Source organism: Rhinatrema bivittatum, chromosome 3, assembly GCF_901001135.1.
Source record: "Rhinatrema bivittatum chromosome 3, aRhiBiv1.1, whole genome shotgun sequence".
NCBI classification, from domain to species: domain Eukaryota; kingdom Metazoa; phylum Chordata; class Amphibia; order Gymnophiona; family Rhinatrematidae; genus Rhinatrema; species Rhinatrema bivittatum.
Genome location: NC_042617.1, coordinates 377,611,596 through 377,637,822, shown reverse-complemented (window position 1 = coordinate 377,637,822; position 26,227 = coordinate 377,611,596). Strand labels below are relative to the sequence as shown.

At 41.9% G+C, this 26,227-nt stretch overlaps 1 protein-coding gene across 2 annotated transcripts; it reads right to left on the bottom strand.

The window, feature by feature from the left end:
* Positions 1-737: 737 nt before the first annotated feature.
* Positions 738-25,429, bottom strand: LOC115088797 (F-box only protein 21-like). 2 transcript variants are annotated; one of them, XM_029597014.1, is made up of 7 exons: positions 25,358-25,429; positions 17,808-17,947; positions 17,090-17,179; positions 13,848-13,924; positions 10,204-10,367; positions 4,931-5,041; positions 738-989 (listed from the first exon to the last, which is right to left on the bottom strand). In XM_029597014.1, the coding sequence occupies exons 1-7, from the start codon at positions 25,412-25,414 to the stop codon at positions 894-896; spliced, it is 735 nt and encodes a 244-aa protein (XP_029452874.1). In that variant the 5' UTR covers positions 25,415-25,429; the 3' UTR covers positions 738-893. The 2 variants fall into 2 exon arrangements, with proteins under 2 accessions (XP_029452874.1, XP_029452873.1); XM_029597013.1 differs by lacking the exon at positions 25,358-25,429 and adding an exon at positions 21,661-22,003.
* Between the last annotated feature and the right edge of the window lie 798 nt (positions 25,430-26,227).

Below are 26,227 nucleotides of genomic sequence, written 5' to 3'. Positions count from 1 at the left end.
GGGGGGGGGGGGGGGAGGGGGGAAGGTTTTCTAGATTAGGTCAAAATAAGCTCAGGCCACTGAAAGTGGCACAATTGAGTTATGGTTCGAGGCAATTCTAACATGACATTTTCTATGGCCCTTTCTATGAGTGCTGGTCAATGTGTTAGTTAGCTTGCTTAAAAAGCTCAGATGAGCATAAAAGGTCAGACAACCTGGGGCACTTTATTCCAAGATATAGTCATGTGGAAAAAAAGTGGTTTCCAAACCAGTCCCAGTATTCATTGCAGATTTTCTATATATCCAACTGGCTGGGTATCCCCCAGAACAGGTTTAGGAACCACAGATCAAACAGTCTTGCCACATGGTGATCGTGTTTAAAAAAAAAAAAAAGAGAGAAATGCAAATACTGTGCAAACAGAAATCAGAGGTAAGCCTAGCCGAGAAACATGCTGCTGATGGCTGTGCCTCCGTTTGACACACATCAGGTTGCAGAAGGCAGCTGATAGTTTCTCAGTGCTACAGATATTACATCCTTGGTTTCATAGAGAGGTATAGCAAAGAGTAGGATTTTCATGTTTGTTCATTACACATGCTGATATTATTGGGATGTAAGATGAATGCGAGATACTTTACCAAAGGTGCTGTTTAATTTCCCAGCATACTAGTACAATCCAGCACACAGATGTGCCCTTCACATTTTCCATTGAAAGTATGGTTTTATTGCAGTTTAAAAAATTAAACTACACACACTACTTTGTTTTAGAAAATTGTATTTCTTTAATGAAAAAAAATATTGCAAGTTTTACACCAGTTTGTGCCCTCATTTGTAAGCAGAGGAATACATTTGATGGGAATCATGTCTTGTCAGACTGCATAGCAAGTATAAAATTCAGTACAAAATGTTTGATTTTTCAGTCATGGGGATAGATTCTTTTCATCCAGGGTTGCATAATGTATTTAGCTCCATCATATTTGGAGAAGTAGATTTTCAAATCAGGATGGATTACCTGTGAAAAGAAATGAACATTATCTGCTGCTCTACATTTACAGTTAAGTATATTTAGGGGCCTTTGCTTTCAAGGTTTATTTTTTTCCCTTGAAATTTCAGTGTATTACAATAAATGTTATTTACAAAAAAAAAAATGATCTCTTTTACACTGATTTATTCAATTTTTGTTTTTGTTACAATGAACATTGAAATTCCTGGGAAAAACAAAAAAAAAACAAAAACTGAAATGGAAGCAGTCAAATTAAGCTTCTCTTAAATCTGTGGGTTCCAGGTTCCTTGGGAGGAGGCAGCTCAGCCATCAATGAAATTGGGATGGGGGACTTCTGTCCCTTGAGATGGTGTTGGCTCCATCCTGGAAGAAACCAAGGAGACATCTGGGCAAAATGGGGAGGGGGAGGTGGCACAACTAGAATACATTACAGAAAATCACAATATAGCCACTTCTGAATTAGAGGCAGAAGCCAACAACAAAGTAAGCAGGTAGTCTGTCAATAACGTAAAGCATGAGCATGGCCTCAAATAGTTTAATCTACTAGAAAGCAAGGAGCACCGATGCCTTCCCAGTACTGCAATACCATCCTGTGCAGCAGAAAACAAACAAAATCCTCTACCACCATTAGCACCCAACACCACCTTAGAAAGGTCACAGGTATGGCAAATGGGACTAAGAAGGAATGCACAGCTGCCTCTTCGTGGCCTGTATCCAATAGGCCTGGAGTTCAGTGAATTTAGTCAGACACCAAAAGAGGTCCTCCTTGGTAGAACAGTGTTGGGGGTCTTAAATACTATAATAAGTCTGTCCATGCACAGTACTCAAGACAAATTAAATGACTAATGCACCTACTCAGAAGTATACAACCAAAACCTGAGCAGGGATGGTTATTGAGGTCACTTCTTTTTCTGCCTGCTTGCTTTTACTTTTGAAAATTTCCTAAAGAAAAAAACACAAAAGCACACCCAGCACACATACTTTTGAAAAATTCAAAAATGTGTGCGCATGTTTCATTTTTCACCCCCAACTCTGCCCTGGGAACACTTCTTCAAATGCAGATCAAAAAGACATGGGTACTTTAAAAAATTGCCCTCCAACTGATTAGGGGAAAAATCAAAGCCATTGTGCCATCAAAAACTGTTCAAACTTGAAGGGACAAAGGATAACCTGGAAAGGATTGCCTTGACCTCTCCTCCCTCCCATGGCAGAGTTGCCTGCTACCCTTGCTTCCTTCTGGCATAGTGAACCATGCACAGTTGCATGTCAGCCCTGATTTCGTCATGCTACTGGACCTACATCCATCAGTAACGTAGAACACTAAAGGAAGCAATGACACATGGCGTCAGCACTGCCAGTGGGAGCAGCCCAAACAATCTGAAGGTTCTGCCTTTGTACCATTGAACTGTTCTACAGGATATTCACACACAGTTTTGATTGCTTCTACTTATTGAAAGAAGTCACAGCATTGTTTCTATTGTTACTGTATACAAGAAACAAAAGGGGTTTGTCTATACAGTGCTGCTCCCAAGCAATGGCTTCAGGTAAATCACAAAATGGCATGCGTGACAAAGTTGTGCTTTTAGGGGGGGGGGGGGGGGGAGTTTAAAAAAACAAACAAAACTGATTCACATGCAGCATGAGTTTAACAAAATTTGAGTGCAAGTCAGCAATAAAAGCAAAAGTAGTCCATGTGCCTATAAGTAAAGAATCTGAGCTAAAAAATTCCAGATTATGTCACCTGAAAAGCAGGCTGTCAATACAAATACACACTTTGAAATGTCTGCATACCAATGCCAGAAGTCTAAAGAGTAAGATGAGAGATAGACAACTGGCATCTCAGAGATTTGGTGGAAGGAAGATAACCAATGAGATAGTGCCATACCCGGGTACAAATGATCTCTCAAATGGTGGGGAGTTGGTGCTTTATGTTTGGGATAGCATAGAGTCCAACAGGAGAAGGATCAATAGAAACTTTATGGGTAGAAATCCCATGTGGGTCAGAGAAAGAGTATAGCAATAGGAGTATACTACTGTCCACCTGGCCAAAACAGTGAGATGGATAATGAAATGCTAACAGAAATTAGGGAAGCTTGGTAATGCAATAATAATGGGAGATTTCAATTCCCCTAATATTGACTGGGTGAATGTAACGTCAGGACATGCTAAAGTTTCTGGATGGAATAAATGACAGCTTTATGGAGCAATTGGTTCAGGAACTGATGAGAAGGGGAGCTATTTTAGATCTAATTCCTAAGGGAGCACACAACTTGATGACAGAGGTAATGCTGGTGGAGGCTGCTTGGCAATAGTGATCATGATCAAATGTGAATTAATGACTCAAATGGGGAACAAAAGTAAATCCACAGCTCTAGCCTTTCAAAAGGGAAACTGATAAATGAGAAAAAATAGTAAGAACAAAAACAATAATGCAGCTACAACAGGCTAAGACATTATTAAATTTTTTTATTTTTATTTTTATTTTTTTTTAGTACAGTCCAAATATATTTCACTCATTAAGAAAGGTTTAAGGAAGGCCAAACAATTGCTGGTATGGTTAAAAGGTGAGGTGAAAGAAGCAATTCTAGCCAAAACATCTTACTTCAATAATTGGAAGAAGGATCCATATGATGAAAATAGGGAAAAGTATAAGCATTGGCAAGTTAAATATAAAACGTTGATAAGATGGGCTAAAAGAATTTGAAAAGAAGCTGGCCTTAGAGGCCAGTTGTTTGGACCATTTACTGATTGAGAGGTTAAAGGGGCACTTAGGGAAGAGGAGGCCATCATGGAAAGACTAAATTATTTCTTTGCTTCACTGTTTACTAAAGGAGGATGTTGTGGAGATACCCATTCTGAACACAGTTTTCAAACTTGACAAAGATGAACTGACCCAAATCATGGTGAACATGGAAGATGTGGTAGGCCAGACGGAAACTGAAGAGTAGTAAATCACCTGGACCGGACGGCATATATCCCAGGGTTCTGAACAAACTCAAAAATAAAAAAAGTTTTAGACCTATTACAAGTAGTTTGTAACCTATCATTAAAGTTATCCATTCTACCTGAAGACCAGAAGGTGGCCAATGTAACCCCAATATTTACAAAGGGCTCCAGAGGTGATCCAGGAAACTAGATTAGATTAGTGAGCCTGAATTCAGTTCTGGGAAAATTCATGGAAACTATTATAAGAATAAAATCACAGAACATATAGACATGATTTCATGGGACACAGCCAGCATGGATTTACCCAAGGGATGTTTTGCCTCACAAGTCTGCTACATTTTTTGTGAGGGGAAAAATGATTCGCGGCAGGAGATCGCTCCCGGACCCCCGCTGGACCCCCAGGGACTTTTGGCCAGCTTGGGGGGGGCCTCCTGACCCCCACAAGACTTGCCAAAAGTCCAGCAGGGGTCCGGAACGACCTCCTGAAATCGAATAGTGTTGTCTTCAGCCGGCGCCATTTTGCAAAATGGCAGCGCAAAATGGCGCCGGCCATAGACCAACACGATTCGACTGCAGGAGGTCGTTCCAGACCCCCGCTGGACCCCCAGGTAATTTAAGGCATTTTGGGGGGGGTTCGGGAGGGTGGGTTTTACGGTGTTTTAGTGTGCCGGCTCACGATTTTAACGATTTTCACGATACTTTAAACACCCAAACGGCAACAATACGATTCCCTCCCCCTCCCAGCCGAAATCGATCTTTAAGACGATCGAGGACGATTCACATCTCTATTAGATTCTAACACACACTCCTTCCCTTTGTTATCCATATTTATTGAAATGTCATTGTTTTGTTTTCTATTACCGCTGTTGATATGCCTGTTTATCTTTAACTCCCCCGTTTCCCTACCCTAGTTCTATGTAACTTCTCTTCATTGGTTAACTGTTTGATGTAAACCGGCATGATGTTCTTACAAATATTGGTAGATAAAAACCTTAAATAAATACCTGTAATCCCATGATTATTGTGATCTCATCTTCAGGAATGTAGGATGATGATTGTCCAAACCTGTTGGCTCGGTTTATAAGAATTCTGTAGTGGGGAGTATCTCTTACATCCTGCAAAGGCACATTTGAAATTGAAAAAAAAACAAAAAACCAAGACTGTGTCCACTAAGCTCCACAGGTTACATCCCATCACTACATTTACTGTCATGAAAAAACTCATTTCTTTTTGGGAAAGCAATAGTAGTTGTCCTATTTACAGGAAGCACAACTGACAAGGCCATTTTGCCAGGTAAATTGCCATTTATCTTGGTACAATGGGATTGTCTGAAAATTGCCTATAAATCAATCCCATTAAAAGCATGCAGTCCCTCAGGGTTCCATTGTTGGAAGGGAAGGCATTCCTGGGGAGGCATGCTTAGGACAGAGTGAAAACAATGCATGTAGATTTGATTTTCAGATCTATGTGCACAGTTTAGATTTTTGTTTTGGGGGGGGGGGGGGGGGGGGAGGAGAAGAAAAAACAAAAAAAAAAAAAATCACAAAACCAAAGAACAAGTAGGTTGCAAAATCCACAGATCCTTTATACCCTGTGAACAACTTTGCCTTTGAAAATTAGGTGCAAGGTTCAAGGTTGTCAGGTACCAGCAGACCTTGCACCTAGATGAGCTGTTTTAAAAAATCTCCACACCCTTTGCTTTTGCATGCCCAGAAACCCTAGGCCATCAGCCAGCACACACCACACTTCTGCAGGGAATACAAAGTGTTCGCTTTACATATTCTGTATCAGAGTTAATATTTGCATAGATACTATGTAACAAGAATCCTACAAATGAGACACACTTATGCAGGAGTCTAGTCCTCAAACCGGTTGTGGTCAGTTTAGTCCTATTTTCCTTTATTTGGGCCAACTGGAGAAAGTATGGACTATCCATTTCTTCCATAGTTCTCAGCTACTCTAGCTGAGTGATGCATTGAGGTTTTGCACTAGCAAGTTGGATGGCACATTTTTCTCAACATATCAAATACTGCTCCTGGACACAATTTCAAGAACAATTTTCCCTAATGGAGATGCTTGCAAAACTCAGGACACCAAGTTTTGGTAGATTGTGTTCTGTTTCTAAGCTGAATAGGCCAGATTTATGGAATGCATTACAAGTTCTCCACGGAAAGGCAATTCCCATAACACTACATGTTACAATATAAATCCAACACAAAATCCTAATGCCATGAAGGTTAGGAAACAAACTTTAGGCAGAAGTACATCAATATCTGCATTCCTTCCCCTACCCGCCATGAGAAAAAAAAAAGTTGAATTAATCCATGAACTAAAACTGAAGTTTGGGCCTCACCCTACACAAACAGGGTATTTCTTACAAGCATGCTTGACTCCAGTCAGTAGACTGGTTGGGCGAGGACGAACGAGTCACTGGTCAGTCAGCAGCAAGAGGAGAGACAGCCGCTGCCGTGGTGGTGCTAGTAGCAGTATGTTCGGGGGGGGCTTTTATCTGCATAAATCCGAGTTGCTGGAGTCTGTGGCCTTACATCCCATGCTGGGATCTATCTTCCAGCACTCTTTGGGGTTTTGATTCCCCCAAATCTTTGAACAGCTTTTTCAAGTCCTTTCCAAAGATCAGAACCCCTTTAAAAGGCAACTTGTACAGGTGTACTTTGGAAGCTACCCAGTTTTGTAGCAGCCATAGAAGCCTCCAGGCCACTACACCCCAGAGACCAAAGTCATACATAGTCTGGCACAGCATTTCTTGCAGAGGCTAACTGTGCTGTTTCCATGCTCTCTGGAAGCTGCTGGATCCAGCGCAAGGCTGCTCAAGCAACGTCACCACCACCACAGAGAGATGTCTAATGCCATGGAATCTGTAGAAAAGGCCCGTTTCACAGGATTCTCGCTCCCTATCCTGAGGATACTTAAGGGCTGTTCCTCCCTCTATAGGACTTGCTCTTGAGTGTATTACTGCTGAGACCAACGTATGTACAAGGGGGTATTCTAAAGGGATTTTCTCTCCTCCAGGGGCAGGGGGTAAATTTCACTCATAACCCTTACTTCCTTCCATTCTGTCAGTTCCATACATCTTAAGACATTATGCAATGAATGCCTTCAGAGGCCTCTTTATTCCCTGAAGGATGGGATCCCCTTCTGCTATGTCCTTTGGGGTAAGATCCACTAACCTTAGAGTGGCTACAATACCAAAAATAAGGGCTGAAAGCTCCTCCTTTCTGAAGAGCCAGATAAGGGTAGGCTTCATCTTCTGAGGAACATTCACTTTCCTCTTGGGAGCCTCCAGAAGAATCCATTGTCCAAATTCTCATCCAACCCAGGATTTTTCCCCTGGACTCTTGAGTGAAGAAAGGGAACTCTGTAACCCCCATCGTTCACTTGATTACAGGTCCTTTTATAAAGTGGCTAACACCCGAGGTCCCCAAAATGGAAGGGCCCCTTGTTTTTTTGCAGGGCACAATGCTTGGTGCATTAGCACCATGAATTCTAGAGAAAAAAACTCCACCAGGCATTAATGGGCCCGGGCTGCACTTCCAGAGGAACCTGCTCCCGGTTTGACAGCTTTTGAACCTTAGCTTCCCCTACCTCTATATCCAGAGGAGCTAAGGGAGCTTGCCTACCATGGGGCAAGAGGCTTCTCTTCCCTAATATAGGCTGGGCTGCTTCAATCAATGAATCATGGGATGATTGCTGTTCCTTAGCTTTGGGTGGGGGGGAGGGGGTGTCTTCCTCCTCCTGAGAGTCTGGGTCCAGTTCATACTTACAAAAGGGAACAGAAGGATCCTGGTACACTCGGGACCTGCTTCGCCCCACAGCTGGCACTCTTCCCGACTCTTATGCATGGTGACAAGAAGGGCTATTAGCTGCCACTATCTTGCTCTGAACTGCCCGTGATGGCATTTATGCTGCTGCCACTTCTGTGTTACACTGGCAATGCCAGTTTTCCTCCTTTCAAAAAGTGGGCCGCAGAATATGCATTGCTCCTGTCCCAGGAGAAAAGAATGCTGTGGGCTAGCTCAGATTCTCTCTCAAACCGCATCCATCCCTGCCAGAAAACTTACCACCCTTTGGGGCTGCCGAGATTCAGCTGATTTTAAGTTGTCTGACCTCTCCCCCAAAACATGGTTCTCCACCAGGCAGCTGGGGAGAAAGAGGCAGGAAAGAGCTAGGTTTTGTGAACCCATCCTGGGTACTCACAAAGAGAAACCTCGCTTTCGTTCACCTAAGACAAACTAAGTAACGCCTTCCCTGAGGAGTCCACAGTCCCCCAAGAGTACTGGACCTGCCATAGGGGAACGCAACCAGAAACCCCAGAAGATAGGACTGATTTCTTTTCTCCCAGTGTCAGCCTGAGAGGCTGTTGTCCAAAAGCAGAGGCAGCTCCACAAGGCCAGGGCCAAACCTAGGCACTGGGAGCTTGTACTCTCTGTAGGCTCCGGGATCAGGCTATTGGCAACTGCCCGAGGCCACATTTCCCTTCTCTGAAGGGAGGGGAGGAGAAATCCCATGCATAAGGACTTGTCTAGCAGGTCTATCTGATGAGCATAATATTCTGGCAAGTGTAATAGACTGGAAGGAAGTGAGCATTAAATTTGAAATATATGGAGTCAGCATGGGGATGGGTCTTCAACCAGAGACTCTCTGGAGAGCAGGTGCAGAAATGAAATTAGCAAACTCCAAAAAGGTGAGCCAACATTGCATTTACACATGGCTTACAGGACAGGGCAGTGGTGGAGCAAGAGTGTTCAAAGCAGAGGATAGTGTTATAACAAGAAACTGCCTCAGACTGAGAAAGCTGTAGAGAGGCAAAATGAAACCGTACCAGAGAGGACACAAGGGTCAATAGCAGGGATATTTCTAAAGGTGTTGGTAGTAATGGGACAAAACTGCAGGGGGAAGGTGGCTGTGTGTGAAAGTTATCAGATGATAGTCAGGAAGGAGAAGAAGAGAGGTGAAGCCTGAGAAAACCTAAACCTTTCTAATTGCAGTCTAAGGCAGTGGTGAGTGGGAGCAAGACAGCATAGTTTGGACGTCAGTTGAGGAGGTTAAGGCAAAGAGCTTAAAAGAAGAAAAAAAAAAAAAAGTCAGAGGGGTCATCAATATGGACTTTAAAAGTTCCCAAAGGGGGGAGGGGGGGAACATGGTCCCAGGAAGATTTTAAAGCCAAGGAGGAGGAAGGGGCTGATACAGCTACTCAGAATAAATGTGGGGCAAAGACTCAGAATGGGCTTGAGGTGGGAAAAAAAAAAGGGGGGATTGAAATCTGCACGAGGAGAGCAGCAGCAACCAACAGCAAGTTAGATCACTTGGTACCATTATTTCTACGCACAGAAAGTGGCCCAATGTATCGAGCTGAAGTCAAGCAACTCCCACCTTGAAAAGGCCCATAATCCCCCCCCCCCCCCCCCCCGCCACCTCTTCTCTCCATTTAAAACAAAAAGGTTCACAGGCCAATGAGACAGCAGTGCACGGCTTCCACAGATGCAAACTTATTTACAAACGAGTTCAGTTAGCAGTTACAAGATTTAAAAAAAAAAACACAAAAAAACACAAAAAAAAAACAAAACACAAACCACACCTCTTTCATTGCAGCTTGTATTTCACTTAAAGTTTAGGCACTAATACAGACTGCGTTTTATTTAGCTATATTACCAACCTTTGCTTTAAGAGCTAGAAAGCAGATGAAATAGTCACTCTGCTGCGCAAGAAACCAAATCCATACACACTACAGCATAAGATGTTAGAAAAGCAAAAACGTCCTTTTTGAAAAAAGGAAACGAAACATTTAGTCAAAATGAAGTCAGGCAATTAACAATGAAATAAAACTGCACCCACCCAGTAAAGAAGAATTGCACAGCAGGGTGCTGGAGTGTGTGAGCACCAGACCTAAGCAACATGTGCTGTCCAGTTTCTCTTTACTCACTATGGGCCTGATTTATTAAGCATTTCCCCCTCCAAGACTCAGAATGGCAGGGGGGGGGGGGGGGGGGAAGCCTTAAAAAAAAAAAAAAAAAAAAATTAAATCAGTCCTAAGTGCAGCAATTAGCTTCCAACTAAAAGAGGCCTGAAGAGCCAGGGGCACCAGAAATCTGGTGCACACACAGTAGTACTGCGAGAATCCAGGTCACATATGCTTGCAAGAAATCAAAGGTTGGTTGGCATGTCCCCACCAAAAAAAATAAGAGAAGGTATCAATCTTCCCTCCAAACAGTGCACGAAGAACGTATCACACAGTTTAGCAAAGGAAACTCGACCAAACCTGCTTTTCCGAAGGATATTTCTCCCTCAGCCATTCTTCTGGAGCTCTAGCCGTCGCATCCCAGCCGATAATCACTCCTGAATAGCCCAGCCTTCTGTGCACTATTACCTGCCCCACACTAAACTGAACAAATGCTGGCTTTGGGCTGCGGATTTCTGGCGACTCTATGAAAAAGAGCAAGAGAGAAGTAACCTGATGGGGACCATTTAGCACGGTGCTTCTAAAGCTTTTAAGTTGTTTTTATGATGCTGAAAGTAACTTCTAGTGCAATCTGGGAGCATTAAGCTTTCAGGTTACATATTCATTTGTATTTCCTAAGCCGGCAAATAGCAAGACTGATATCTGTACTCTTCACAGCAACTGAAAGCAGTACTATGCTTAAAACCATCTTGTATCCCCACCTCCACAATACAAATAAAACAGAGTTAGTCTAGGGTCAGGAAGCTCAAGAAACAAAACCAAAATCCCAAAAACATACAATTCAGTTTCATATCAAGATTCTGGTTCAATTCTGTTGTGGAAGAGGGAGAAGTTGTTTTTATTTTTTAAAGAATTAAATGTCCTGCACCAGAGCTACTTGTGTTAGGAAAATCAATCTCCCAACATCTTGTGTTTACTTCTTCCCCATCCCCCTGTCCTTGAAAGAATCAAAACAAGGTATGACCAGCTGGTTGATGCCCCTTGCTTGTTGCTTCCTGGGAGATAAAAGGAGGATGAGTGTAAATAGTGTATCATGGCAGATTTTTTAAATTTATTACTACAATCCTCTTTATAATGCAGTGGATTTAATTCTTTAATAAAGCTTCACGATTCCTTCGTGTTCACTGTAGCAACTGAGTTTCAAGACTTGGCAAACAGAGCCACAAAGCATACTGCATATATAGTACATTGGGATACTGGAAGCCTGCAACCACACTCAAGTACATATGCAATGGTTTCATTTTAAAAAAAAGCAATGGCATGTTAAAGTTTTGACCAACAATCAATCACGTGAATCCCAATAATAATAAATTGAAGTACTGTGGCAGAATACAGATAACAGGATACCAGGAGTACTACAAGTTTATGAATTAAACGCTTTATAAATATTGACCAGTCATAATAGGCTTCATTGTATGAGCAAAATAAATTTGTCAAAGTCCAGAATAGTAAATACATTTTTTTGAGATATTTTCATTTGCAATACATGTGACTTATCTTGTGAACATCGCTGATAGTGTTAGCTCAGAAGCCATGAGTTGTCTAAATATTTTGTAATCTTTGACTGCTAGAAACCCCCAAAATATTAATTTGTTGGATGAAGATATTTTTCAATGCAAGACTCTACTTTATCAAATAATGAATAAGAGCTTTAAGTCTACAATTGTCTAAATATAAAGAAGCTTGAAACAGTAATCTGTTCATAGTCAAAAACTTTCCAAATATTGCACTTATCTGAGGCATAGATGATGTTCCCAGGCAAAACGTTCTAAATTAGTTTAGGGGGGTTTTTTGTTTTGTTTTTTTTTTTTTAAAGATGCTCCCACTCATAAATCCCTCCTGACATTTGCCAATGTTTCGGCAAACATTAAGCTGCCTTCCTCAGAGGTTGCAGACGTATTGTTTCTCTTCTGGCACTCAGTCATGGCTCACTGTTCAGTTCCCTGTCTCGCATAAGTATTTTTTGAAAAGATACAGTTTGAGACTCTTGGAATTTGTTTGTGGCATCCTGAATATATGTTTTTAAAGTCTTGATAAATATATAAATAGTGGAATAAAAATAGTTGAAAAAGAATTATTTTGGCAAAGGGATACCTGGAACTAGTAGATTACATTTGAATGTGCTCAGAGTTGATTCTGTCTGAAGTTCATTGAGGGTAAAGAGACAGATTACTGTTTCCAGTTTTTTTTTTCAATTTAAACAAAAGTTGAAGACTTGCACCTCTTTTTTGCTCCTTGATTTTATAAGAGATGGCAGCCTGCTTTATCTTGATTCCAAGATGAGAGTTCAGAGGTGAACATCAACACTAAGGCAATGGAGGAAGCAGTCAGGGGAGACGACACGTTTTTACATTTTAAAACCTCCTGCCATCATCTAGTGACTGTCCAAAGTGAATGGCATCTAATTGTAAGTCATATTCAATACGATGCCTTAATACAAGCAGCGATAATTAAATAAACCTTTGTACCTCTTATAAATACATGCCTCATTCATACTATAGTTGTTAAGGCTCAAGATCAAGGCCTTCAAGGAGGGAGAATAATCTTGGGGTTCAGGAAGATCCTGAGTAAGGGAGAAACCAAAAGTGATCACTTTGAAGAAGAAAATTGTTAAAGCTTTCTGCAAGGGAGAATTCCAGTTCTGCTCCGAGAGATGGATTTGCAGTCTGGAACAGGAAGGTGAAGCCTGGGATTTACCCCAGCAGTTTCTGCATCAAGGATCAGAAGCAGTCTCTACCCAAGAGAGTGTGCCCAAAGGAGTCTAAAGAGGAGCATCTCAGCAATTTTAGAGAGGAGATTTAATTTGCCAATAGGAGAATTAAATTATTTTTTGGAGCTATAGAAAAAAAAAAAGCAGTTACAGCAACTGTATTATTAGAACCAACAAAAGCACACAATCTGAAGCTTAGAACATTTTAGAACACTTTCAGGTTCTAAGATATAATATTATGACTAGAGACTATATGTACCTTTTTGGTCTTTACTGAAGGTTTTTGCCCTGTCTGCATAATTTTACTAATTCTCTCTTTTTCAGTTAACTCTCTCAATCCTGCACGAGTCATGTGCAGGGATTACCGCACCTCTATCCTTCCTTACCCATCTTTAACATGAGGTGGAAAGGGGGGGAACTTGTGTTGGATTGCATAGGAGTACTGCATGCTTACCTAAGCAAAGTAGAATAATCTCAACTAGGCAGACTGGATGGGCCAATTTGTTCTGTCATCAGCATGTTACCATGTCCCTAAGTTCTCTCTCCCTCCACAGCAGAGGTCAGCTTCTGCAGCCTCCATGGAAAGGAAGTAGCTTCAAGAGCTGACTTAGCATCTCCAACACCTTTAGTCCAACCTGCATAGATTATCTTTTGTATTAGTTTAACCACATTTGTCGAGTTATACTACTTGGAGATGCCTGGATTTCTATGGTCTAGGGAACCAATTGGCAGTGAGAGCAGAGTGCCTTTGCTGCACAACTAGAGACCAGGGCTGGTAGTTTCCTATTGAAGTACTTATCTAGCTATTTGGAAATCTCTAGTGATCAGATGGAACCCAGTAAAAAAGGGAGAGAACTAGAGAAAAAAAAAAAGGGAAGTATGCTCAGGCATGCTGAGGTGTGCCCATGATTTGCCCCTTATCCCTTCCCCCTGCTGGCCTGAATGAGTCCTGCCTTCCCTGCAGAAATTCCTTGGAGTGATAGCTTAGAGACTGCATGAAGCAGAGGTTACTGCAAGAGGTACAATGGGGTCATTAGAAAAACGTTACGGCACAGGTAAACATCTTATCTTGGTGTCAAATATATTATGCAGCAATGAATGAATTATTGCATAAATCACTGGAAGTAACCAATATATATTGGCAGTATAAACTAGAACCCTTAACATTAAATACTTCTAGATATATTAAAAATGTACATTTCCATCAAAAAATTATAAAATTAATTTTCAGTACCTGCAAAATAGCCAGCTTTGGCATCTTCCTCCACAATATGGTCACTGCTACTCTGAGCCTTCTCTTGATACCAAATCCTAAAATGCAACAAATAGAAATACAATAAGACCGAGATAAGAATCTGAAGACCCGTCTAATTTGACCAATATCCTTCCCTGTTACAACACTATAAATCCCCATTGCCTCACTACGAAGGAGCCTCTGTGTTTATCCCATGTCTTAACACTTCTGTTACAATTTGGGAGGGATAAGCTCCTGGACCCTTGGTGTGGTCATAAATGCTAATTGTCCAACTTAATCTCACCCCACTTGTCTTAGTCACTGGTCAGGGGAGTCTTTCATGGGGAAAACTCTTGGCCACTTGGTGTATTAGTAGCCAACAGAAACCACACAGAGTCCAGTAATGGTGTTCAAAATTTAAAAAAAGTCTTTTAACTTCTCTCAGGCAGCCAAGACCACCTCCTGATCACTCCACTAGGGGAGAGGCAATGGTCCAGATTACATGCGCCACAGATATGCCACAAAAAAGGTGGCTATAAAGCAAGGAGGGGACTATAAAATGCAAAACCCCTCTAGATGCTAACTAGGGCAAAACCTTAGTGAAAGGCAAAGCCAGGTCACACTAGTTTTAGTTGAGCATCTTTGGATTGTTTCAAGTATCTTTCACCATTTTAATCTGCATAGCATTTGGCACCATTTCTATCTTTTCTCATTGTACTCTCGCAACCAAGGCTTGCAGATTTCCTTTCCTGTAACATTTCACATTCACATAAAGTGGTACCTCTGCTTAGTTCTCTCGTGCTTTCTGTGAGGAGACCTGCTTATTCCTAGTACATTCCGACAAGCTTACCCAGAATAGTCTGTTTCCTATATTCTATTCATAATTCCATGATTATGCCCTGTATTTAAGTTCACCACTGCATATAGTGTTTTTTGTTAATGTTTACTGCCACTGTTATTTGCACTCTCTTTACTTCTGTATCTCTCTAAGTACTTACTCTCCCCTCCCCCACCCCTGTTCTTTGTATTTTCAATCTTTCAGTTGTAATGTAAACCGGTATGATGTTTGCACACTAATGCCGGTATATAAAAGGTTTAAATAAATAAATAGTGAGTTTTCAAGAGAAATCAATTAGAATCCGGATACATTGTTTGCTTTGCGACGTCGGCTGTCTTCTTAGCACGTACACATTTTTTTCAAAGTTCTGCAGGAGACCTGCAGCTGAAGAGTTAAGTTTAGGGTCCCTTCCTCTTCCTATAAAGAGAGGCTGCTCTCCAACTGGGGCAGGAGCTTCAGGTGTGGCTGCTCGTTTAGGAAAAAAAAAAACAAAAAAAAAAACAGTCTCTGGCAACTATTTTATATATAAAAATCAGCACATAAGTGAAGGAGGAGGAAGAGAATGTATTTTCCAGGAAGATATGGATGCAACTCATTCTGAGTGATGGCAGCAGCAGTAGTGGAGAAATTCTGGCAAAAATAGGCAACATCCAAGATCCCCGAGATGGCTGCTTGCACCACAGACTTCTCCCTTCTCCTGCCCGGCCAGAGAGAGAACTGGTCCATTGTGACAGATTCATGTGCATTTCCACTCCTTCTCCCCCTTTATTTAAAAATTCAGAAGAGACACACAAGTGGGGCTTTCAGTGCTTTCCAAGCTCTTTTTTTGGCTGTGCGAGTACTTGCTATGTCCACACTGCCTGCACCCTGAAGGCTGCTGTGCCACACATTTTTTTTTTTTTTAATGTAGGTGTGCCTTGGGTTTGAAAAGGTGGGAAAGCACTTTTTCTATGGATCTCCTTTCTAGCGAATACAATGGCCTAAAAGTATAAAAACAGAGTAGACATAAGCCGGAGGGGCCAAGTGACAAGACGGCCTCATTTACAAGTGCTGTACTTGGAGCAGTGAGCACTGGTGCAATGTGTCTTGCTGTTAACTTTTCTCAAGCTCATACTATTCATTTGGAATGAGCGTCAACGCCATTTACTAATCTTTTCAGGTTAAATCTCCGTGCTGAGTTTCTGATTCTTGTCTGAAACCCACTGCAGGCAGGAGATGGGGGATTCGTCCCTAAGCACTTACCTGTTTCTGATACTATTCCTTCTTGACACTGCTTCTAGGATGTTGAGATTTTGGACTGGTTACCCTTTTTTGTTTTGTTTTTTTTGGCCTGGGTATCTCCCTTACAACTTCCTCAATAAAGACCGAAGCAAATAATTTATTTAGTATCTCCGCTACGGCCTTGTCCTCAGTGCCCGTTACTCCCTTGATCCAGCTGATTCCCTTGTAGGCTATTTGCTTCAGAAATATCAGAGTTTTTACTTCCACAGCAAACTTCTTTTCAAATTCTCTTTGCCTTCGTTATCAACTGCATCAAGTTTTGTAGGCATGGCTATGTAGGCTGTGTGTCTTCACTGTAAAAGTTTAAAATGCAGGATCTGAAAGATGGCCAAAGGCTCATATAGCCCTGCAATAGACTAGCTCAATGATGCAGCTGCCCTATTGGGAGATGCGCAGATAAGCCAGGCTCACGCACACCATGTGGATTTTAAAAGCTGCCCGGATATGCGTGTAAATGCCGCAGGGCACACATCTAGAAAGTTTTCAAAAAAAAAAAAAAAAAAAAGGGGCAGGGCATGAACCAGAGATGTGCGCGTAAATACTTATGAGACCCAGTGCACACCAAGACCCCCCTGTCACATAAACTTTACTTCTGCTATGGATGCCGTATACATTAAAACTGAAAGAAAACCAGGCAGATCTGTGGGGTTTTAAGGGCCTGGGCAAACTGGGGACAGCATCGGCACACATCCCTTTAAAATACCCCAATTTATGTGGTAGAAGCGAGAAGTGAGATTTGAAAGTTACCATCTTACGGAGGTAGAATTTCACAGTAGGAAAAAAACAGATGTACCCAGATGAAGCATCTTGTGCACTAAAGTATTAAAAGCATGAGAAGTGCCATGCTGGGTCAGATCAAGATCTATCAAGAGCAACATCCTGCCTGAGTCACAAGTATCCGGGCAGATCCCAAATACTTGATCTATTCTTTGATTTAAGTTGCTAAATCACACGCAGGGCCCTTTTTTTGCGTTGTGTTATCTGTTCTATAAGATGTAGGGGTCAAATCCAGACTTGTTCATTCAGTTCCCACCTTACACAATCACATATTTGATCCTGATCAATTCCTGGACCATAGAATCTAAAAAGTTACAACTCCAGTTAGAACATCCTTTCAACTCACTTTGCTTTTGATATCCATAGCTTTATCTTGTCTAGCCATGCATCCAGACTCAAGTAAGATTTTCTGAAATGGCTCCAGAAGCGGGTTACTCTTCAATAAAGAAAAGAAAAAAAAATGTAAAAATTAGTATAAATGCTGTGGAAATTAGCTGGTACCTTACAATTTTATAAGCAAACAATTTAAGAGTAAGAGGAAGATGAAACCATCCGATTGCACAGATTAGCTACACAACATGCTTTAACCTAAAAATACATTCATACCTACAGTTATAGAATCTAGGCTTCTCTGGCCCCTAACCAGGAATTCGATCCACAGAGTTTTAGGTAGAAAGAAGTTAATTTGCTTGCTCAGAACACAGCAATACGAAATACATATTTTGAGATACAGGCATCAAGTGGTGGCTTATTTACATTGGCTTTACCCATCAAAATATGGGTACATTGGAAATGTATGCAATGCCTTTAACACAGAACAAGATCGCCCATCAGTGGAGCATCCACTATCAGGGATCTTGCAAGGGCTGGGCAACCACACTGCTGTTTTGAGTCAGTCTGAGTCTACAAGCCATGCAAGCCCAGAAGTAGCCCCTGTCCTGGACACTGTTTTGTCTAGAGACTGTCCTGTCCACTAGTCTCAGAATTGCAAAAATAAAAATATCCTAGGTCTGATCTTAAGTGCCTTCTCAAAACAGTCATTGATGGGAGAAACTCCTCACTACCTTTGTATTATATGAAGGCGTTCGGCAGAATCTGCTCCATAATACTGAGAAATGAAGTACTGTGCTGAAAGTGCAAATAGCAGTAAGCAGATCTGCAAGATTGTTGAGGAGTTAATTTGAGGCATTTCCTTTCCTCTAGCCTGCAAATTAAAGCAAAAAACATTAGTTTGCTACGTGGTCTGACAAACTACAGACTGTATAAATTTCACACAATCATAGAAAACATTCATAAACTATAACACGCAGCATGTGTATGCATTATTCATGTTTACTAACAGTTGGCTCATTCTTTATTCTATAGATGATCTTGATCTTAACTTTATAATTGGACAGCAAACCAAACCCATTAAAACATACAAACACAAAAACAGTCAATTTGGGAAGGTGAAGGGAAGGAAAGTCGATATAGGTGTCACCTGCTTTGCTCAGGATGGATGAACTGCTTGATCAATAGACTTATTGTACTTTCTAAGGGTGGTAAAAAGAGGTCATGATATGAAGCTCACAGGGAGCAGACTCAAGTAACAAATAATGGATGCAAGGAATATTAGGAACATGCCTTTGTTTAAAGCAAATAAGGGATTCTAACCAAATCAGCTGAATTTGTTTTGGTTTGTGGAAACCATATGAATGCCCAGTGCTTAAAAACCATTTGTATTTGTTGTTTCATTCCCATTAAAACTTAAGGGAAAAGCAAAACTGCAGGGATTTTTCTTCTCCCGAAGGCAGCTAGCAGACAACGACGACACACTTGACCCTAGACTAACTGAAGCCAGGGCAAGAAGGGACAAGGAAGAAGCCAGGAAACAGGACCAGTCAAGGTCAAGAATTGTTTGTAACCATCTTATCCTTGCTGGCATCTACATGGATTGACATTGGGGGGGGGGGGGGGGGGGGGGGGGGGGGGAGTGGTTCAGCGTGAAAGCCAGACTGTTTTGAGCTCATTTGTCTCCGGGTTGGAGAAAAAGGTGGTTTTAGATTTGAGGGCTGGAGGAAAAATTTAGAAAAAAAAAAAAAAAGAGACTGAGAAGGGACTAAGAATTGTCAGATAATTTTGGCTCTCTTTGCTGTTCCCTTTTCTGTTTCATGCCGCAATAAGTCATGGAACAAGCGAGAGGGGGAAATGTTTTAGATATAGTTCTCAGAGAAATGTAGGACCTAGTGCAAGAGAGAAAGGTTGTGCAGCTGCTTGGCAACAGTGATCATAATGTAATAAAGTTTGACTTAACCACTGGAGGGCAACTACTAAGGAAAACTACTGCAGCAGCATTTTAACTATAAAAATGGAAACTATAATAAAATGAGGAAATTTGTTAGAAAAAAAAAATAAACTGAAAGGAGCAATCCTCAAGGCTAAACATTTCCAGGAGGCATGGACCCTCCTGGAAATGTTTAGCAAAATTGAGGCAAAATTTCATACATTAAAAAAGGTCAAAAGAAAACCAAAAATGTCTCCCGTGTGCTTTAATAGGAGAGGTGAAAGAGGCAATTAAATCCAAAATGGCATTCAAAAACTGGAAAGCAGATCTGAATAAGGAAAAGCATAAGCACTAGCAAGTTAGATGTAAAAAAAAGTAATTAGGCAGGCTAGGAAAGAATTTGAAAGGAAGCTTGCCATAAGAGGTAAAAAACAAGTAATACAATTGTTTAAGATTTAAAGCAAAAAACTTGAGGTAGTTGGATCGCTAGATGACAAGAGTGATAAAAGTGATGATCAGGGAGGACAAGCAAATAGTAGAAAAACAATTAATTCTTTCATTACCAAGGATTATGTCAGGGGTCATGCTTAAACCAGAAACTTTTAGATGATGATTGAGCAGCTAGATGGAATCACTATGAACCTGGCGGATGTAATAACTCAGATTGGCAGACTAAAGAATAAAAAAAAAGTGACTGGCACTGGATGGTATTCACCCCAGAGTTATGAAGTAACTAAAAAATGAAATTACAGTTGTTTCCAGTGATTTGGAACCAATCATTTAAAACAGCCACGATACCAGAAAATGGGAGGGTAGCCAATGTGGTGCCAACTTAAGGGCTCCAGGGGTGATCTGGGAAGCAACAGGCTAGTGAGCCTGACATCAGTCTCTGGCAAAATGGTCAAAGCTTTTCTAAAAACAAAATTACTGGCCACATAGACAATGTAGCTGGGTTCAAAAAAGGTTTGGATAAGTTCTTGGAGAAGTCCATTAACTGCTATTAATCAAGTTTACTTAGGGAATAGCCACTGCTATTAATTGCATCAGTAGCATGGGATCTTCTTAGTGTTTGGGTAATTGCCAGGTTTGGCCTCTGTTGAAAACAGGATGCTGGGCTTGATGGACCCTTGGTCTGACCCAGCATGGCAATTTCTTATGTTTAATTGGGGGGGGGGGGGGGGGGAAGTCATTTGTGGCGTGCCCCAGGTGTCAGTATTGGGATTTGTGCTGTTTAGCACATTCATAAATGATCTGGAGAAAAATGATTTGGTGAGATGACCAAATTTGAAGGCAACACAAAACTGAGTTGTTAAAACAACAGCAGATTGTGAAGATCTCCAGAAGGACTTTGTAAAAGATGGAGCCTGGATTTCTAATTGACAGATGTAATTTAATGTAGATAAATGCAAAGCAATGCACATAGGAGAAAAATACTACCACCAACTACAGGGTCATGATGCTGGGTTCGTATTAGGAGTCACCAACCAAAAGAGGACCTTGGCTCAGTGTGCAGTGGCAGTCAAAAAGGTAAAATGTTGGGAATTATTTGGGAAGGAATAGAGAACAAAAAACTGAGAATATCAGAATGCTTTTGTATAGATCCATGGTGTGGCCACATCTTAAGTGTTGTGTGCAATTCTGATCATCCATCAAAAAAAAAAAAAAAAAGGTATAGAAAGGGGTGACAAAATGATAAAGGGGAAAATCTCTCTTAGGGTACAAGGCAAAACAGATTAGGGCTCTTCAGCTTGCAAAAGAGACAGAGGGAATATAAAATTACGAGTTGTGTGGAATGAGTAAATAGGGAATGGTTAATTCCAACACCACTAGGTCTAGGGATAAACTCCATGAAACTAGTAAATGGCGAATTTTTAAAAAAATATATAGGAAGTATTTTGCTCCATTCAGCACATAATTAAGCTATGGAATCTGCTGCTGGAGGAGATGGTCAAGGTTTCTAAAAAGAATTAGGATATTTTCTGAAGGAAAAAAAATAAAAAAAAAGTCCATAACCAGGTAGTCTTGGAAAAGTCAGCACTTATCCCTGAGTGTGCAATATAAGAAATAGATCAAGTACTGGGGATCTGGACTGGCCACTGTCAGACAGGATGCAGGGCTCTATGGACCTTGGTCTGACCCAACATGGTACTTGTGTTCTTATGATACAGTAATTGGGTAAAAAAAAAAATCTTTCCTGTTTTTCAGAGATACAGCAGTGATCACACAGTAACTGTATATCCCTAAAACAGTAGGAAAAAGTCAGCTCTGTGTACAAGTGCAATAGTCCGTGTACTGACAGTGACAGATTTAAACTGCAGAAGTTCAACATACTGACTAGATAGAAAACCCAAAGGAGCTGGGCTTGAATTTCAACTTCTGCGAGTTTCACCTTGGAGTAGAAAACTTTATTCACACTATATTTTAAAGTTATGGAATATTTTGTAGGATCATGTTATAGTGTTTATATATGATGCTGTGTGTGTGAAGTTAGATTCATAAAATTATCTACTCTGGACAAATTGTTTTGGGAAGCAGCGAAATATAAGATGTTTTAAATAAAATACAGACTATGTATGTGGGCTGAACTGCATCATCTCCTCCTCTGGGGGGGGGGGGGGGGGGAGAACCCCCCCCCAAAAAAAACAACCCATTACCTCTACCAGCACAGGCAGGCAACTCCAGTCCTGGAGCGCTACAAGCAGGTCTGGTTTACAGGACATCCACAATGAATCTACACAGGTGGGAACCCTTGGTTCCCCACTAGATGGCCATAGATTCTTGCCCTGGTAGGTGGTAGGATGCCTGCAATGGTTCAGTCCTTGTCCAGAGCGTGTGCGTGATCAGTTGAGTTTGGGTTTTGATGAGTTAAGAGCTGTTTGGCTCCTGGTCTGTTTTTGGATCGGGAGATTGCTCTTTTTTCCAGTGCAGCCGTTGCCTGGTAAGGTTATCCCTTCCTGATAGTAGAAAGACGTTTTTCCAGAATTTTGTGTTTTGCCCAGGTGACTCCTGTTCCTGATAGTGAGGCAACCCCTGTAACTGAAGGGAGAAGACGGCCTGTTATTTCCTTTCCATCCAGTGATAGGACTACAGTGACTTCTCACCCAGTGGTCTGCATTTTACTGAGGAGATTTTTTTGTACCACCTCTCCTCACTGTGTGGCTGGGCTGCAAAAAAAAAAAAAAAAAAAGACTTGCTGATATCCAGAAAAGGATCTTTTCCTCTAAGAGGTCAAATTACAAAAGGAGTCCAGAGGAGAAGTGTTTCAAGATTGAATTGGAGACCCCAACCGGATCTCCATCCTGGGGGAAAGCAGGTCACATGCTGAGGACATCTGGGACTGCTGAACCATAGGTACAATATTTTTTGCGATTTAGGGGAGACCTGCAATAGGTATTCCCTTTCTGACTGGGACCCTTTCCCTGCAGACAAGTAAGGGAGTGAGGTCCTACCAGAGAGTAGTGAAAAGGACACCTGCACAGAGTGAAGAAGGGAGAGTTCCCTCTGTATGATGCAGATTGAACACAGATGTGATGTAACATCGATTGGACATTTATTTAGATCTAAATAAAGTATCTTTTGAACAACCACATCATGTCCTGCCACTTTTTACAGCAGTAACACACTTAAGGGAGGATTCCCATTCACTGCCTGGGCCTAGGTTAAGCCTTTCCCCCCATAGAATCCACTCATTGGGGCTTGGTAAATTTGGGGAACTGGCAAAAGACGACAGCCCCAAGAGAAGTGTGTGTGTGCCCTCTGGACAACATAAAATAAAAAAAAGTTAAACATGAGATTTGCACACAGTATACACATCAAGCATATTCATTGTGGATGTCCTGAAACCCAGATCTGTTTGTGGCTGCACAGGACTGGAGATGGCTACACCGGTTCTAGGCACCACAGGTTTTGATGAAGCGTGCATGCCCCCGAGCGCTACAGTAGTGTCCGCCTGCACGTGTGTGGGAATGAGTGTGACCTTACTACCACCGCACTGGGGCGTGTGTGTGTGAGAGAGAATGCATATGAAGGGAGTTTGTAGAGAGACCATTCCCATAAGCACTAAACTAAAATCTTCAGTTCCTACGTATACCCTATCGTCTGTTTTCTACAGAAAGAGGTGGTGGAAAGAATCACAGACCTGCAGCTATGTTTTTTTAAACTCTGGTGAAAGTCAGATTAAACCAAACATTTTCAGATTTGCAAAAAAAAAACAAAAAAAAAAAAAAAAAAAACCAAACAAACCACACAAATTTATCAGCAAAAATCTGTTTAAACCAAAACTGAAAGACTAATTATAAAATGCACTGGTTAGTTGGAACCCACATACAAGAATAATCACTCAAAGATTAAATGTTGTGAATATATTATAAAAATGTTAAAGCTCCAGGTCAGCATCACAAGCGCAGTGAGAGCTGAGGGATGGGATGGCCAGCGGCAGGAGGATGACAAGGAGCAGCAACCGTGGCCAGAGGTGGGAGTTAGGAGACACCTTACTGCCACGAGGCCTCAGGGTCAGCAGCGAGACGGGGGTAAGCTCCTTGTCACCACCAGCAAGTGGAAGAAACGGAAAGGGGAAAGAACACAGAGGAGGTGAGTGAGAGGGAATGACAGGGGAGAGGAGGGAATAAATGAACAGAGGGAAATGGTAAAGGGGGGGGGGAGACAATGTTAATAGTTCGGGGTGGGGGGCAATATCTAACATGCAAGGGGAAAAGGTGCACCCAAAACTCCCCTTCAAGCCTCCCAAGCCACACCCCTGCCCCCATTCCTCTACCCTCCCACCTACCTCTGTTCCTTCATCCCCACTCACATGGCGCTTCCATAACACAACAGCCATGTCAAGGTGTCAAAATATGCTCTGAAGTTGACATACAATTCTGAAAATACCTCTCTCTTTTGGGTTTTCCCTTAATGACCACACGTGGTCAGTCAGGGGGAGAAAAGGAACTCTCCCTGCCTCAATCCAGAAAGGCATTCACCGAGGTGGTCAAGGACATGGTAGTACCCATGCCTCCTGGGTCCTTCCTGCATGGAGAAAACGCACTTTTACAAGGTCCCTAGGGGGTTCTCTCTCTTCTGTGGGGTTCTGCTGCACGCCAGTCCAGTTGCAGCCAATCAAAAAAAAAGAAGTCTTAACTGGTCTCCGATGGCATGAACAAAAAATCCAAGCAGCAAACTGAATATCCAATGCACCAAGCAGTTCAATAAAGTCCTAAAGCACAAAAATATTTTTAAAATAGCTTAGCCTCTTTTAGCAGCAAGTGCTGCACACCCTGAGGTAAGCTCCTTGGGGAAGGAACCTTCCTCTTTGAGAAGTCCGTGGTACCTGTGCTGCATGCAGCTGCCCTTCCTTTGCTCTTTGGATCAGTAGTGACAGGTACCCGTCTGAGTCAAGGGAGTCCTTCAACCATCTAAAGGTCCAGGGGATAAGCACAGGGCTACCAAACACACAGGTCCATGCCCTGCCACTTAACTGGCTGCAAAGCCCATGCAAGAGAACCTGGCAGTGCAGAGGAAGCGGTCAGGGAAAGAGTGAAGCCTAAACAAGGAAACCAGGCTGGGAAGAGGGGCATTGCCCTGCCAGCAGCAGGCCAAAGCTATTAACAGCTGAGCCTGGACCACACAGGCAGCAGGTGAGAACATGCAAGGGCACCACCACCACAATACCTGTCCTTAAGGAAAGGAGCAGCAGCTGTTTGCACAGCAGCTCCCTGTCCATTTCTCTCCCTTTTTTTTTGGGGGGGGGGGGGGGGGGGGGATTGGCACCGATGAGCTCTCCTTGAGTCGCTCAGCATAGAACTTGCCATTAGTGGAAGACAGAAGTCCTTTGACTCTCGTAACTGGGCCCTCAGGGGCAACAAGCTCAGCACTCAAGCATTGGTTGCACAAATGGAGCTCCCTGCAGTGCAGAGCAAGGAGGGAGCCCAGCTAGGAGGAGGAACGCAGCTGCCAAGGACTTCCCTGGTTTGTGAAAAGCTGAGCCCATGCTGCTGGCCTAGGACCCATCAAAGAGTAAGGACAGAGGCCACAGCCTACTGCTACACTTAGTTTAGCTGCCTCTGCGGGTACAACAGAAACCCCACACACACATACAGGGATCGGTGGGAAGAGGCAAACTTGAGCTGAGATCACAGTGAATTGCTCTCATATAGGTCTCTAGTTCATCTCCCCTGTTTCAAAGTTTTGTTTTTACATTCTGACCTATGTTTAGGAAAAAGTAGTTGTTTCCTTATTTTCTAATTAACTTTCCAACTGTGTGTGTCCGTTTTAGTATTTATAACCCAATGAAGGTTAAAAAAAAAAAAAAAAAGTCACAGTGAAAACGTAATCGATTTGGGAAATGCAAATCACCTGCAGCTTCAGACTTGGCCTCTTGAGTTTCTGGGGTAACAAACTGCTTAGACACATTCATAGAGTTATTCTTTTCATGCTGCACACATCGACAGAGTTCTCTGCTCTTCTTGAGCCACAAGAGTCAGCTTTTAAGTTAATGTAGGCTTTAAAGCTACTAACAGCCTCTCCCCTAGGGTTGTTAACTAGCTCCATTTTTTTCCCCAGGACAGGCTGATCCAGTCCTGGTGATAGCCCCACTGCATATATGGGCTTGAACGTCTGATTTTCTCAGCCTTAGATGTATTTAAAATTAGTCTAACAAGAAAGTATCGGCTACAGCTTTTTTTTTTGCCCTTATTTCTGTCTTTCCTGGGAAATTCAATAGGTAAATTAAATCTATAAGACCATGAATGCAATAGGATAAAGGCAGGATTGCATTAATTTGTCCAAAAAAAAAAAAAATAAAAATGGTGCAATCCTACTTCCAGCCTCCACTGCAATAAATTATAACTCCTAATTCACAGATTTCAGCTTTGAAGGGAGAAAATCAATCTCTGGTCACCCCAAAATACATCTCTTTGAAACTATAAGACATTGATAAATAAGATAGGACTGCAATCATACTCAGAGAAGTAAGCATATGCAATAAGCCATTACTTTCTACTCTCACAGCTCTGTATCAGTTTATTACAGTTTCTTATTCACAAATTCAGCTTCTAGTTGAGAAAATCACTTTCTAATCACCCCAAACCACATTATTTTGCAATCAAAAAATTCTAAATAAGATATGACAGAGCTAAGAAGGAGGGGAAAGGTGTGCATTAGGAAAGTTTTAACTCCTTCTCTCCTCACCCTAAGTACTTACCGGCTGCCTCCTTCCTGGTAGCG